The sequence below is a fragment of the Oncorhynchus tshawytscha genome, linkage group LG15, assembly GCF_018296145.1.
Source record: "Oncorhynchus tshawytscha isolate Ot180627B linkage group LG15, Otsh_v2.0, whole genome shotgun sequence".
In the NCBI taxonomy this organism is placed as follows: Eukaryota; Metazoa; Chordata; class Actinopteri; order Salmoniformes; family Salmonidae; genus Oncorhynchus; species Oncorhynchus tshawytscha.
This window is the reverse complement of record NC_056443.1, coordinates 33,536,700-33,552,272: the sequence shown is the minus strand read 5'-3', so window position 1 is coordinate 33,552,272 and position 15,573 is coordinate 33,536,700. Positions and strand designations below refer to the sequence as shown.

General features: G+C 43.9%; 1 protein-coding gene across 2 annotated transcripts in view; it reads left to right on the top strand.

The window, feature by feature from the left end:
- arap2 (ArfGAP with RhoGAP domain, ankyrin repeat and PH domain 2) overlaps nucleotides 1-15,573 on the top strand; it is a 237,733-nt gene that overhangs the window by 120,696 nt on the left and 101,464 nt on the right. For both annotated transcript variants that reach the window (XM_042298473.1, XM_042298474.1), the window contains 3 exons: nucleotides 2,048-2,133; nucleotides 2,474-2,656; nucleotides 14,567-14,741. In XM_042298473.1, the coding sequence (XP_042154407.1) occupies nucleotides 2,048-2,133; nucleotides 2,474-2,656; nucleotides 14,567-14,741 (444 nt within the window). The remainder of the gene's footprint in view (nucleotides 1-2,047; nucleotides 2,134-2,473; nucleotides 2,657-14,566; nucleotides 14,742-15,573) is intronic.

Below are 15,573 nucleotides of genomic sequence, written 5' to 3'. Positions count from 1 at the left end.
TTCTAATGCCAAGTTTACATCTTCACTATTACATTTAAACCTTTTGTCCAGGAAATTGTCTAAAAGGGATTGAATTTGTTGTTGCCTAATTGTTTTTTGGTAGATTTCTACCCTACTTTCCTTCCATCTAGCATTTCTTAATATTATTCAGTTCCATTGACTTTGATGCCTCATGATTGAGCAAAGATATGTTCAAGTAGAGTGTGATTTTGCTGTGATCTGATAGGGGTGTCAGTGGGAGTTGTGACCCGTTTTTGTTGGTTATGTTGTCGTAGTTGTGTCTAGGGGGGGCATATTGGGGAGGGAATGTTTTCGCCTCCAGGTAGATGTTTGTACCCCTGTGTGTGTGTGTATCTCTCTCTCTCTCTCTCTCTCTCTCTCTCTACCTCTCTACCTCTCTACCTCTCTCTCTCTACCTCTCTCTCTACCTCTCTCTCTACCTCTCTACCTCTCTACCTCTCTCTCTACCTCCCCAGAGTGCCTGATTTTACATGTATTAAATGTTTCTGATACCTGTCCCCTCTCTCTCTTCTCACTGTCAAACACGACAACTGCGCTGAATGACACATGTTATAATAATAGTATTCAACCCTTTACATCAAATAACCCGGCAACCATTTCCGTGGCAACCACAGATGCATCTCCTGTTTCGAGCCGATTGAAGCGGAGGTAGGAAATGTTCCTTTATGAAATGCCACAAAGTGAGGACGTTGCTCATAACAGCAGTCAGTTAAGACTTTTTTTAATAGGACATTTTGGTAACTGGGTTTAGAATTCTGAGGAAGCTTGTTGTTAGTTTTGGGTGAAGGCATTTCAGCTCGTTACAAAGAGTACGGACAAAATTTAGAGACTCGTATTTGATCTATTGTATTGAGACAGAGTGAGTCGTTGTACAACGCAGACACACTTCTGAATCCTACGAACTACTTACGTAAAACATCAGGACTTTTATTCAACATTCCCATTAACAATCACGATAATAATGATATGGTCATTTAACAGATGCTTGTATCACAAGCCACCCGTAGTTTATCACTAAGTCTCAAACATAGCTTTGATTATCTCTCTCTCTCTCTCTTTCTTTCTTTCTTACACTCTTTCTTGCCCGCTCACTCACTCACTCACTCACTCACTCACTCACTCGCTCGCTCGCCCGCTCACTCACCCACTCACTTACTCACCCGCTCACTCACTCACTCACTCACTCGCTCGCTCGCTCGCCCGCTCACTCACCCACTCACTCTTTCTCGCTCGCTCACTCACTCACTCACTCACTCACTCACTCACTCACTCGCTCGCTCGCTCGCTCGCCCGCCCACTCACTCACCCACTCACCCACTCACTCACCCACTCACTCGCCCACTCGCTCACCCCCCACTCGCTCACTCAGCCACTCACTCGCCCACTCACTCACCCACTCGCCCGCTCGCTCACTCACTCGCTCACTTGCCCACTGGCTCACTCAGCCACTCACTCAGCCACTCACTAAGCCACTCACTCACTCACTTAATCACTCACTCACTCACTCACTCAGTCACTCTCATAATTGAGTCCCCTCTCATGGTAAGTGTATCATTGTCCATGGCCCCTTTGTCCAGCCCGTGTCTATAGTCTATCAGCTATCTGATAGATAATGATGCCTTTCACACTAACACACTAATCACATGAGAGACTCTGATCCACATGCATATCAATCTCTTCTTCTCCCGTATGTTTTATTTATCCATCCATCTTAAAACGCATAAACAACCCTAACCCTTCAGTTCACCCAAATAAACACCGACCAACAAACACAATTAATTACTCATGAATCATTAGCAATTAATGGCCTCTTCTCTCTCTCTTTCTCTGCTTTCATTTCCAATTAGCTGTGTTGTACGCTGGAAAGAAGTCTTCAACTAGAGAGTATTAGAGCAGTGAAACGCTGCCAGCCATGCCTCTATGATATCTGCTGTCTTGTCTGTTTGTCACTGAACCGTGTGTGTGTGTGTGTGTGTGTGTGTGTGTGTGTGTGTGTATGTGCGTGTGTGTGTGTTTCTCCCCCCAGGTCAGCACCGGTTCCTGGGCCCTAGCCTCTCTAAAGTTAGGAGCCTGAAGTTAGACAGCAGTATCTGGAGCAACGAGCTGGTGGAGGTACGGAGATGTTTGATGTGTGCTCCAGATCACAAGGAATGTGTTGAGGTTCTTCCTGTGGAAGTTGTGGAATCTGGAGAAGGCGTTTCAGAAAGAATGGGCTATTTTACCACATACCTTTAGTTTGGCTACAGTAATAGGATGTGGGATTATGCTTCTACACTACAGACTTTCAGTGACTACAGTAGGTTATTATTTTAACACTTTTAGTTTTAAAATAAAGTTTTAATGTTAATCAAATGTTACATGATTGTTCTCTGACGGTTACGGAGAGTACAGTTGATGCTTCACCGTTATAATAGTTAATTAGACCTCTGACCTCTGCCCTCTGACATCGCAGCTCTTTCTGGAGGTGGGAAATGAGAACGCCAACAGCTTCTGGGCGGCCAGCCTGCCCCTGGAGGAAGAGCTTCACATGGGGGCGTCGCCCGAGCAACGGGCCACTTTCCACCGCAGGAAGTACAGAGAGAGGAAGTACCGGAGGGTCCTGGGAAGCCTTCACGACCAGGAGCAGCTCAATCAGGTAGACACTGAACTGGTATAATCATGTGGGAACTGGCTGGACCCTGTCTGAATAGATAGAAACTGGGTGAAACTGGGTGAACCTGGGTCAACCTGGGTGAAACTGGGTGAAACTGGATTCATGTTTCTAGTTTAGTAATTTTTCCCAGAAGCCTCTTCAGTGTTCCTGTACTTGACACTAAGATGTAAACCAATCTAACTGACAAAAGAAATGGGCTTCACATGTGCCTTCACATAAACCCTCTCTCCATAGTTAGTCTCTATGTATTATAACATGGTTTAGTTATAACCCCTCTCTCCATAGTTAGTCTCTATGTTTAGTTAGATGGTTTAGTTATAACCCCTCTCTCCATAGTTAGTCTCTATGTATTATAACATGGTTTAGTTATAACCCCTCTCTCCATAGTTAGTCTCTATGTTTAGTTAGATGGTTTAGTTATAACCCCTCTCTCCATAGTTAGTCTCTATGTAGATGGTTTATTAAACCCCTCTCTCCATGGTCTTATGTTAGTTAGATGGTTTAGTTATAACCCCTCTCTCCATAGTTAGTCTCTATGTATTATAACATGGTTTAGTTATAACCCCTCTCTCCATAGTTAGTCTCTATGTTTAGTTAGATGGTTTAGTTATAACCCCTCTCTCCATAGTTAGTCTCTATGTATTATAACATGGTTTAGTTATAACCCCTCTCTCCATAGTTAGTCTCTATGTATTATAACATGGTTTAGTTATAACCCCTCTCTCCATAGTTAGTCTCTATGTGTAGTTAGATGGTTTAGTTATAACCCCTCTCTCCATAGTTAGTCTCTATGTATTATAACATGGTTTAGTTATAACCCCTCTCTCCATAGTTAGTCTCTATGTTTAGTTAGATGGTTTAGTTATAACCCCTCTCTCCATAGTTAGTCTCTATGTATTATAACATGGTTTAGTTATAACCCCTCTCTCCATAGTTAGTCTCTATGTGTAGTTAGATGGTTTAGTTATAACCCCTCTCTCCATAGTTAGTCTCTATGTTTAGTTAGATGGTTTAGTTATAACCCCTCTCTCCATAGTTAGTCTCTATGTATTATAACATGGTTTAGTTATAACCCCTCTCTCCATAGTTAGTCTCTATGTTTAGTTAGATGGTTTAGTTATAACCCCTCTCTCCATAGTTAGTCTCTATGTATTATAACATGGTCTAGTTATAACCCCTCTCTCCATAGTTAGTCTCTATGTATTATAACATGGTTTAGTTATAACCCCTCTCTCCATAGTTAGTCTCTATGTATTATAACATGGTCTAGTTATAACCCCTCTCTCCATAGTTAGTCTCTATGTATTATAACATGGTTTAGTTATAACCCCTCTCTCCATAGTTAGTCTCTATGTATTATAACATGGTTTAGTAATAACCCCTCTCTCCATAGTTAGTCTCTATGTATTATAACATGGTCTAGTTATAACCCCTCTCTCCATAGTTAGTCTCTATGTGTAGTTAGATGGTTTAGTTATAACCCCTCTCTCCATAGTTAGTCTCTATGTTTAGTTAGATGGTTTAGTTATAACCCCTCTCTCCATAGTTAGTCTCTATGTTTAGTTAGATGGTTTAGTTATAACCCCTCTCTCCATAGTTAGTCTCTATGTGTAGTTAGATGGTTTAGTTATAACCCCTCTCTCCATAGTTAGTCTCTATGTATTATAACATGGTTTAGTTATAACCCCTCTCTCCATAGTTAGTCTCTATGTGTAGTTAGATGGTTTAGTTATAACCCCTCTCTCCATAGTTAGTCTCTATGTATTATAACATGGTTTAGTTATAACCCCTCTCTCCATAGTTAGTCTCTATGTGTAGTTAGATGGTTTAGTTATAACCCCTCTCTCCATAGTTAGTCTCTATAGTTAGATGGTTTAGTTATAACCCCTCTCTCCATAGTTAGTCTCTATGTGTAGTTAGATGGTTTAGTTATAACCCCTCTCTCCATAGTTAGTCTCTATGTTTAGTTAGATGGTTTAGTTATAACCCCTCTCTCCATAGTTAGTCTCTATGTGTAGTTAGATGGTTTAGTTATAACCCCTCTCTCCATAGTTAGTCTCTATGTTTAGTTAGATGGTTTAGTTATAACCCCTCTCTCCATAGTTAGTCTCTATGTTTAGTTAGATGGTTTAGTTATAACCCCTCTCTCCATAGTTAGTCTCTATGTATTATAACATGGTTTAGTTATAACCCCTCTCTCCATAGTTAGTCTCTATGTTTAGTTAGATGGTTTAGTTATAACCCCTCTCTCCATAGTTAGTCTCTATGTGTAGTTAGATGGTTTAGTTATAACCCCTCTCTCCATAGTTAGTCTCTATGTGTAGTTAGATGGTTTAGTTATAACCCCTCTCTCCATAGTTAGTCTCTATGTATTATAACATGGTTTAGTTATAACCCCTCTCTCCATAGTTAGTCTCTATGTATTATAACATGGTTTAGTTATAACCCCTCTCTCCATAGTTAGTCTCTATGTATTATAACATGGTTTAGTTATAACCCCTCTCTTCATAGTTAGTCTCTATGTGTAGGTAGATGGTTTAGTTATAACCCCTCTCTCCATAGTTAGTCTCTATGTGTAGTTAGATGGTTTAGTTATAACCCCTCTCTCCATAGTTAGTCTCTATGTGTAGTTAGATGGTTTAGTTATAACCCCTCTCTCCATAGTTAGTCTCTATGTATTATAACATGGTTTAGTTATAACCCCTCTCTCCATAGTTAGTCTCTATGTATTATAACATGGTTTAGTTATAACCCCTCTCTCCATAGTTAGTCTCTATGTATTATAACATGGTTTAGTTATAACCCCTCTCTTCATAGTTAGTCTCTATGTTTAGTTAGATGGTTTAGTTATAACCCCTCTCTCCATAGTTAGTCTCTATGTGTAGTTAGATGGTTTAGTTATAACCCCTCTCTCCATAGTTAGTCTCTATGTATTATAACATGGTTTAGTTATAACCCCTCTCTCCATAGTTAGTCTCTATGTATTATAACATGGTTTAGTTATAACCCCTCTCTCCATAGTTAGTCTCTATGTATTATAACATGGTTTAGTTATAACCCCTCTCTCCATAGTTAGTCTCTATGTGTAGTTAGATGGTTTAGTTATAACCCCTCTCTCCATAGTTAGTCTCTATGTATTATAACATGGTTTAGTTATAACCCCTCTCTCCATAGTTAGTCTCTATGTATTATAACATGGTTTAGTTATAACCCCTCTCTCCATAGTTAGTCTCTATGTATTATAACATGGTTTAGTTATAACCCCTCTCTCCATAGTTAGTCTCTATGTATAGTTAGATGGTTTAGTTTTAACCTCTCTCTCCACAGTTAGTCTCTATGTATTATAACATGGTTTAGTTTTAACCCCTCTCTCCATAGTTAGTTTATAATGTGTTTGTTACGCTGTAGAACGCTGTTATTTTGGCCCCACCATCACCAACACAAAGTGTGTTTAAGAACTCCCCAGCACTGAGCCTCTAAAAGGCTGAGTGTACACCTGTGTCAGCGTTTACACAGATCATTCCTCGCTTATTGTTTTGGGAAGAAGAGAAGGATCGAGGGAATGAGAGGTAGCGGGAGAGAACGAGAGATTCTCATTAAATGGAAAAGTGGATTAGGAACCACAACAGAAATGCTTCAGTTGGTTCTCGGTCGGCTTTACTCTGTGTGTGTGTGTGTGTGTGTGTGTGTGTGTGTGTGTGTGTGTGTGTGTGTGTGTGTGTGTGTGTGTGTGTGTGTGTGTGTGTGTGTGTGTGTGTGTGTGTGCAAGTGTGTTAGCCTTGGTGCTTTAAAAAACTGTGAATGTGCTTTTCAAAGAGTGGTAGAAGAGGGTGGTAGGAGAGAAAGTGTGAGGGAGAGGAGAGGAGGAGAGGAGAGCCATATTAAGAGCCATACTCTTTCTCCATCTCACTCTCCGTCTCTCTCTGTCTTTTTCAGTCTCTCTCTTTCTCTTGCCATATGTCCCTGTCTCTGTTGATCTCTCCCTGTCTCTCTCCATCTCTATCTGTCTTTTTCCATCTCTCTCTCTCTCTCCGTCTTTCTCTGTCTCTGTTCATCTCTCTGTCTCTCTCCTTCTCTCTCCATTATGTCCCTGTCTCTGTTCATCTCTCCCTGTCTCTCTCCATCTCTATCTGTCTTTCTCCATCTCTCTCTCTCTCTCTCTCTCTCTGTCTCTCTCTGTCTCTCTGTCTCTCATCCTCCCTATTTAAAAGGGCTCAACACAGCTGTGATAGGGACCCGTCTTTCAGAGAACAATCATACACTGAACATGACTTGCCATCGTGGGTTGTGTGTGTCTCTATTTCTCTCTCTGTCTCTTTCTCTCTCTCTCTTTTTCTCCTCTTCTCTCCTTTTTTTCATGTTCCAATGTTCTCCGTTAGTGTCTCATATTACAGTGATCTCCACAAGGTCTCTGTAGACCCCGTAACCTAGAGATGGAGCTGTCAAAGGACTCGCTTAGACCCTTACACACACACACACACACGCACATGCACACGCGCACGCACACACAAACACACACACACACACGCACACACACACACACACACTGGACCATCCAGTGGTTGTAGTAATTGCACTGAAGGTAAAATACAGAACGGATGCAGCCTCCACTGGTTGTAGTAATTGCAGAAAGGGTCTAGCCATTGGTATAGGAAGGGGATGATACAGTGGTATAGGAAGGGGATGATACAGTGGTATAGGAAGGGGATGATACAGTGGAATGGGATGATACAGTGGTATAGGAAGGGGAGGATACAGTGGTATAGGAAGGGGATGATACAGTGGTATAGGAAGGGGATGATATAGTGGTATAGGAAGGGGATGATACAGTGGTATAGGAAGGGGATGATACAGTGGTATAGGAAGGGGATGATACAGTGGTATAGGAAGGGGATGATACAGTGGAATGGGATGATACAGTGGTATAGGAAGGGGATGATATAGTGGTATAGGAAGGGGATGATATAGTGGTATAGGAAGGGGATGATACAGTGGAATGGGAAGGGGATGATACAGTGGTATAGGAAGGGGATGATACAGTGGTATAGGAAGGGGATGATACAGTGGTATAGGAAGGGGATGATACAGTGGAATGGGATGATACAGTGGTATAGGAAGGGGATGATACAGTGGAATGGGGGGATGATACAGTGGTATAGGAAGGGGATGATACAGTGGAATGGAAGGTGATATAGTGGTATAGGAAGGGGATGATACAGTGGTATAGGAATGGGGATGATACAGTGGTATAGGAAGGGGATGATACAGTGGTATAGGAAGGGGATGATACAGTGGTATAGGAAGGGGATGATACAGTGGTATAGGAAGGGGATGATACAGTGGTATAGGAAGGGGATGATACAGTGGAATGGAAGGGGATGATACAGTGGTATAGGAAGGGGATGATACAGTGGTATAGGAAGGGGATGATACAGTGGATTGGGGATTGGGATGATGCAGTGGAATGGGATGATACAGTGGAATGGGATGATACAGTGGAATGGGATGATACAGTGGAATGGGATGATACAATGGAATGGGATGATAGAGGGGATGGGAATGGGATGATACAGTGGATTGGGATGATGCAGTGGATTGGGAATGGGATGATACAGTGGAATGGGATGATACAGTGGAATGGGATGATACAGTGGCATGGGAATGGGATGATACAGTGGAATGGGAATGGGATGATACAGTGGAATGGGATGATACAGTGGTATAGGAAGGGGATGATACAGTGGAATGGGAAGGGGATGATACAGTGGTATAGGAAGGGGATGATACAGTGGTATAGGAAGGGGATGATACAGTGGTATAGGAAGGGGATGATACAGTGGATTGGGATGATGCAGTGGAATGGGATGATACAGTGGAATGGGATGATACAGTGGAATGGGATGATACAGTGGAATGGGATGATACAATGGAATGGGATGATAGAGTGGGATTGGGATGATACAGTGGATTGGGAATGGGATGATACAGTGGAATGGGATGATACAGTGGAATGGGATGATACAGTGGCATGGGAATGGGATGATACAGTGGAATGGGAATGGGATGATACAGTGGAATGGGATGATACAGTGGAATGGGTTGATACAGTGGAATGGGATGATACCGTGGAAATGGATGATACAGTGGAATGGGATGATACCGTGGAAATGGATGATACAGTGGAATGGATGATACAGAGGTATGGGAATGGGATGATATAGTGGAAATGGATTATACAGTGGAATGGGATGATACAGTGGTATGGAATTGGGATGATACAGTAGAATGGGATTATACATTAGAATGGGATGATACAGTGTTATGGGAATTGGATGATACAGTGGTATGGGAATGGGATGATACAGTGGTATGGGAATGGGATGATAGAGTAGAATGGGATGATACAGTGGAATGGAAATTGGATGATACAGTTTTATTCGAATGGGATGATAGAGTAGAATGGGATGATACAGTGGTGTGGGAATGGGATGATACAGTGGTATGGCAATGGGATGATACAGTGGTATGGCAATGGGATGATACAGTGGTATGGGAATGGAATGATACAGTGGTATGGGAATGGAATGATACAGTGGTATGGGAATGGAATGATACAGTGGTATGGGAATGGAATGATACAGTGGTATGGGAATGGAATGATACAGTGGTATGGGAATGGAATGATACAGTGGTATGGGAATGGAATGATACAGTGGTGTGGGAATGGAATGATACAGTGGTATGGGAATGGGATGATACAGTGGTATGGCAATGGGATGATACAGTGGTATGGCAATGGGATGATACAGTGGTATGGGAATGGAATGATACAGTGGTATGGGAATGGAATGATACAGTGGTGTGGGAATGGAATGATACAGTGGTGTGGGAATGGGATGATACAGTGGTATGGCAATGGGATGATACAGTGGTATGGCAATGGGATGATACAGTGGTATGGGAATGGAATGATACAGTGGTATGGGAATGGAATGATACAGAAGATAAAAGGCAACAGTAAACATGTCAGGAATGATGCCACGCCCTTCTTGGGCCAATTGAGATATTGCGTGTGACTAATACATTTCAGTACATTACTATAGTTTCTGCTTTCGACCAATCAGTGTTATTTTGTAAATTCCGGATCTCTCTGGCAAGACACATCATTTCACCCAAGTTTTGTCAAACTCGGTCCGGTGCTGTCAGAAATTGCGTGTGACTGTATGTCCTCCTGTATGTCCTCCTGTATGTCCTCCTCTATGTCCTCCTCGTAGTGCTGATGTCACGCCCTGACCATAGAGAGCCTGTTATTCTCTATTTTGGTTAGGTCGGGGTGTGACTAGGGTGGGTGATCTAGTGTGTAGAATTCTATGTTGGCCTGATATTGTTCCCAATCAGAGGCAATTGTTTTTCGTCTCTGATTGGTGATCATATTTAGGCAGCCATTTCACCACTGTGTTTTGCGGGATCTTGTTTCTGTGTAGTTAGTTGCCTGTGAGCACTGCTTGAGCTTTACGTACCGTTTATTCTTCGTTGTTTTTTTGTGTGTTTGACTATCAATAAAATATGTCGAACCGATTCCACGCTGCGCTTTGGTCTGAGTATGATTACAATCGTGACAGCTGAGCGATTACTGCTTTTTGAGGTCGGTTCAGTTTTGGTTCGAATATCTAAAAAATAATCGCGGTTTTTGATTCCCGTTTCCATTTTTTTTTTTTTTTTTTCATGAAATGGAATATGAATTATTTGGGTTGAATTCTGTAACATCACAGAATAAAACAATAAATACAAGTCCCCATGATGCTAGTGACTGTACATTACTGCTGATCACTTATTAACCATTATTCAGATTAATTTACTTTAGTAAAATATTTCAGTGTTTTGTTTTATATGATGACTTTATTATTTCAATCCAAGTCATCTCATTTCTATAGAACTGCTGTCTCGCAAAATCACTATTTTAGTAGTTATTCAAAGTAAATAAGACATACTACTATGACTGCTGAATACCAACTATCAATCACTTAGATCTTGGTAGTGATACCTAAAAGCTGCTCTCTATATCCCCGCTCTCTATATCCCCTCACGATCGTGCATCGTGTTTTCTTGCACTAAGCTATATAGAATATTGGCCTGTTGGAAACTACAACTCCCTTCTACATTTCACAGTTTAGGCTGGATCTGATATATCTCTAGAGAAACTACAACTCCCTACAACATTTCACAGTTTAGGCTGGATCTGATGTATCCCTAGAGAAACTACAACTCCCTACTACATTTCACAGTTTAGGCTGGATCTGATTTATCTCTAGAGAAACTACAACTCCCTACTACATTTCACAGTTTAGGCTGGATATGATTTATCTCTAGAGAAACTACAACTCCCTACTACATTTCACAGTTTAGGCTGGATATGATTTATCTCTAGAGAAACTACAACTCCCTACTACATTTCACAGTTTAGGCTGGATCTGATTTATCTCTAGAGAAACTACAACTCCCTAAAAATCAAATTTTATTATACACAGTGTAAGGGGATAAAGAATATGTACATAAGGATATATGAATGAGTGATGGTACAGAGCAGCATAGGCAAGATACAGTAGATGATATCGAGTACAGTATATACATATGAGATAAGTATGTAAACCAAGTGGCATAGTTAAAGTGGCTAGTGATACATGTATTACATAAGGATGCAGTCGATGATATAGAGTACAGTATCAACGTATGCATATGAGATGAACAATGTAGGGTAAGTAACATTATATAAGGTAGCATTGTTTAAAGTGGCTAGTGATATATTTACATAATTTCCCATCAATTCCCATGATTAAAGTGGCTGGAGTAGAGTCAGTGTCATTGACAGTGTGTTGGCAGTAGCCACTCAATGTTAGTGGTGGCTGTTTAACAGTCTGATGGCCTTGAGATAGAAGCTGTTTTTCAGTCTCTCGGTCCCAGCTTTGATGCACCTGTACTGACCTCGCCTTCTGGATGACAGCGGGGTGAACAGGCAGTGGCTCGGGTGGTTGATGTCCTTGATGATCTTTATGGCCTTCCTGTAGCATCGGGTGGTGTAGGTGTCCTGGAGGGCAGGTAGTTTGCCCCGGTGATGCGTTGTGCAGACCTCACTACCCTCTGGAGAGCCTTACGGTTGAGGGCGGTGCAGTTGCCATACCAGGCGGTGATACAGCCCGCCAGGATGCTCTCGATTGTGCATCTGTAGAAGTTTGTGAGTGCTTTTGGTGACAAGCCGAATTTCTTCAGCCTCCTGAGGTTGAAGAGGCGCTGCTGCGCCTTCCTCACGATGCTGTCTGTGTGAGTGGACCAATTCAGTTTGTCTGTGATGTGTATGCCGAGGAACTTAAAACTTGCTACCCTCTCCACTACTGTTCCATCGATGTGGATGGGGGTGTTCCCTCTGCTGTTTCCTGAAGTCCACAATCATCTCCTTAGTTTTGTTGACGTTGAGTGTGAGGTTATTTTCCTGACACCACACTCCGAGGGCCCTCACCTCCTCCCTGTAGGCCGTCTCGTCGTTGTTGGTAATCAAGCCTACCACTGTTGTGTCGTCCGCAAACTTGATGATTGAGTTGGAGGCGTGCATGGCCACGCAGTCGTGGGTGAACAGGGAGTACAGGAGGGGGCTCAGAACGCACCCTTGTGGGGCCCCAGTGTTGAGGATCAGCGGGGAGGAGATGTTGTTGCCTACCCTCACCACCTGGGGGCGGCCCGTCAGGAAGTCCAGTACCCAGTTGCACAGGGCGGGGTCGAGACCCAGGGTCTCGAGCTTGATGACGAGCTTGGAGGGTACTATGGTGTTGAATGCCGAGCTGTAGTCGATGAACAGCATTCTCACATAGGTATTCCTCTTGTCCAGATGGGTTAGGGCAGTGTGCAGTGTGGTTGAGATTGCATCGTCTGTGGACCTATTTGGGCGGTAAGCAAATTGGAGAGGGTCAAGGGTGTCAGGTAGGGTGGAGGTGATATGGTCCTTGACTAGTCTCTCAAAGCACTTCATGATGACGGATGTGAGTGCTACGGGCGGTAGTCGTTTAGCTCAGTTACCTTAGCTTTCTTGGGAACAGGAACAATGGTGGCCCTCTTGAAGCATGTGGGAACAGCAGACTGGTATAGGGATTGGTTGAATATGTCCGTAAACACACCGGCCAGCTGGTCTGCGCATGCTCTGAGGGCGCGGCTGGGGATGCCGTCTGGGCCTGCAGCCTTGCGAGGTTAACACGTTTAAATGTCTTACTCACTTCGGCTGCAGTGAAGGAGAGACCGCATGATTCCGTTGCAGGCCGTGTCAGTGGCACTGTATTGTCCTCAAAGCGGGCAAAAGTTATTTAGTCTGCCTGGGAGCAAGACATCCTGGTCCGAGACTGGGCTGGGTTTCTTCCTGTAGTCCGTGATTGACTGTAGACCCTGCCACATACCTCTTGTGTCTGAGCCGTTGAATTGAGATTCTACTTTGTCTCTGTACTGGCGCTTAGCTTGTTTGATAGCTACATTTCACAGTTTAGGCTGGATATGATTTATCTCTAGAGAAACTACAACTCCCTACTACATTTCACAGTTTAGGCTGGATCTGATTTATCTCTAGAGAAACTACAACCTCCTACTACATTTCACAGTTTAGGCTGGATCTGATATTTCTCTAGAGAAACTACAACTCCCTACTACATTTCACAGTTTAGGCTGGATCTGATTTATCTCTAGCGAAACTGTGCAATGTGCACATTGAGCTCACAGGAAAAAATATATAAAAAAAGAACAAAATGGAATTCAAATAATTGAACAGCATCGGTCAATTATTGTTTGAAAACAAAAATAACGGACATTTTGGTTCATCGCTCAGCACTACCTCACCAATTTTAATCATTGGGGGGACAACTACTGAACTACATGAAATCTCTCTCCTATGATGTGACTGACAGAACACTGCCCTTAGTGTTTGTGTGGTTAATGTTTTATAGCCTGTGTCTTGTTCCTGTGCTTTATAGAGTACCTGCGTGTTTAGGCCCACATTATGTGTGTGGATAATGTGTGCTTGTGTGAAAATGTGTGGGTGGCAGGTTGTTTGTGCGCATGCGTGTGTGCCTGTGTGTGTATGTATACATGGCGTGCTTAGCCTCACTTTCAAACCTTCCTTGTTTCTGGCGGATTGATTAAACGCGCCGGCTCTGTGCTGGGCCTCACTTTCAGTCCTTCCTTGTTTCTGGTGGATCGATAAAACACGTCTTCTCTGTACTGGGCAGAATTACACTCTCACCATTCCACACCTCTGCCTCTCCTCTTTGGTTGAGGGGGATACACTATTATGTTTATGAACAAGAGAGAGAGAGAGGGGAGGGGGGGGGGAGTGAGGGCGAGAGAGAAGGGGAGAGAGAGAGATCCCATTTTAATTGGCTGGATAGCATTTTTCCCCTTGTACCAAAAGTGGTTCTCTCAACAGCCTTTAAAATGTATTCATGGGATTTCACAGCCCATTTCAAATAGCAAATGCTTTTCTATCCAAGTGTGACACTCATATACTCAATAAAGGTTCATTTATCGCCAAATCTCTTCTCCTGTGTTGGGGGATTGTATTTGTGAATATTGTTGCTTGGCTATTTAGGTGAAACATCTGTCGATGTGCCCTTTAGCAAGGCACTTAACCCTAATTACTCCTGTAAGTCACTCTGGATAAGAGCGTCTGCTAATTTACTCTCTCTCTCTCTCTCTCTCTCTCTCTCTCTCTCTCTCTCTCTCTCTCTCTCTCTCTCTCTCTCTCTCCCTCTCTCTCTCTCTCTCTCTCCTCTTTCTCTCTCTCTCTCTCTCTCTCTCTCTCTCTCTCTCTCTCTCTCTCTCTCTCTCTCTCTCTCTCTCTCTCTCTCTCTCTCTCTCTAGGCACTGTGTGCTGCTGTGGTTCTACCTGATGTGTTAGAGACCATGTCATTGGTGTTCAGTGGAGCTGATGTGATGTGTGCTACAGGAGATCCAACCTACTCGACGCCCTACCTTCTGGCCCAGAGGGCAGGGCAGAGGCTACAAATGGAGTTCCTACACCACAACAAGCTCTCAGGTAGATAGCTGTGTCTGTGTGTGTTACCATACCATCGTGTGTCGCTAATCCCTGTGTGTGTGGGCATGTGCAGCACGTCTGTCAGCCTCTGAGTGTGTATTCAGAAAAAGGGGCGTCTTAAGTCATCATACAAAGCACATTGTCATTCGCCAGCATTTCAGCCACACATTGGACACCCTTTGTACTGCCTCAAACCTTTTCAACAGTGACAATAACAGCTCATTGAGACGCTATTCAGGCATGCCAGTCCTGTCTCTCACATATAAATCTGTGAAAAGGTCGTTGAAAGTAGTGGCTAGATTTTGGGTGTTTTATGAGAGCACAGACAAGCCCAGTCCAGCACCTACCTTCCCCCTCCCTCCCTCCCTCCCCCTCCCCCTCCCCTCCCTCCCCCTCCCCTCCCTCCCCTCCCTCCCTCCCCCTCCCTCCCTCCCTCCCTCCCTCCCTCCCTCCCTCCCTCCCTCCCTCCCCTCCCTCCCTCCCTCCTTCCTCCCCCTCCCTCCCTCCCTCCCTCCCTCCCTCCCTCCCTCCTTCCTTCCCTCCCTCCCTCCCTCCCTCCCTCCCTCCCCTCCCTCCCTCCCTCCCTCCCTCCCTCCCTCCCCCTCCCTCCCTTCCTCCCCCCCCTCCCTCTCTCCCTCCCTCCCTCCCTCCCTCCCTCCCTCCCTCCCTCCCTCCCTCCCTCCCTCCCTTCCCTCCCTTGCCTCCCTCCCTTCCTCCCTCCCTCCCTCCCTCCCTCCCTCCCTCCCTCCCTCCCTCCCTCCCTCCCTCCCCTCCCCCTCCCTCCCTCCCTCCACACACAATCAGGCTGTTGTATTTTTTACTTTACAATCCA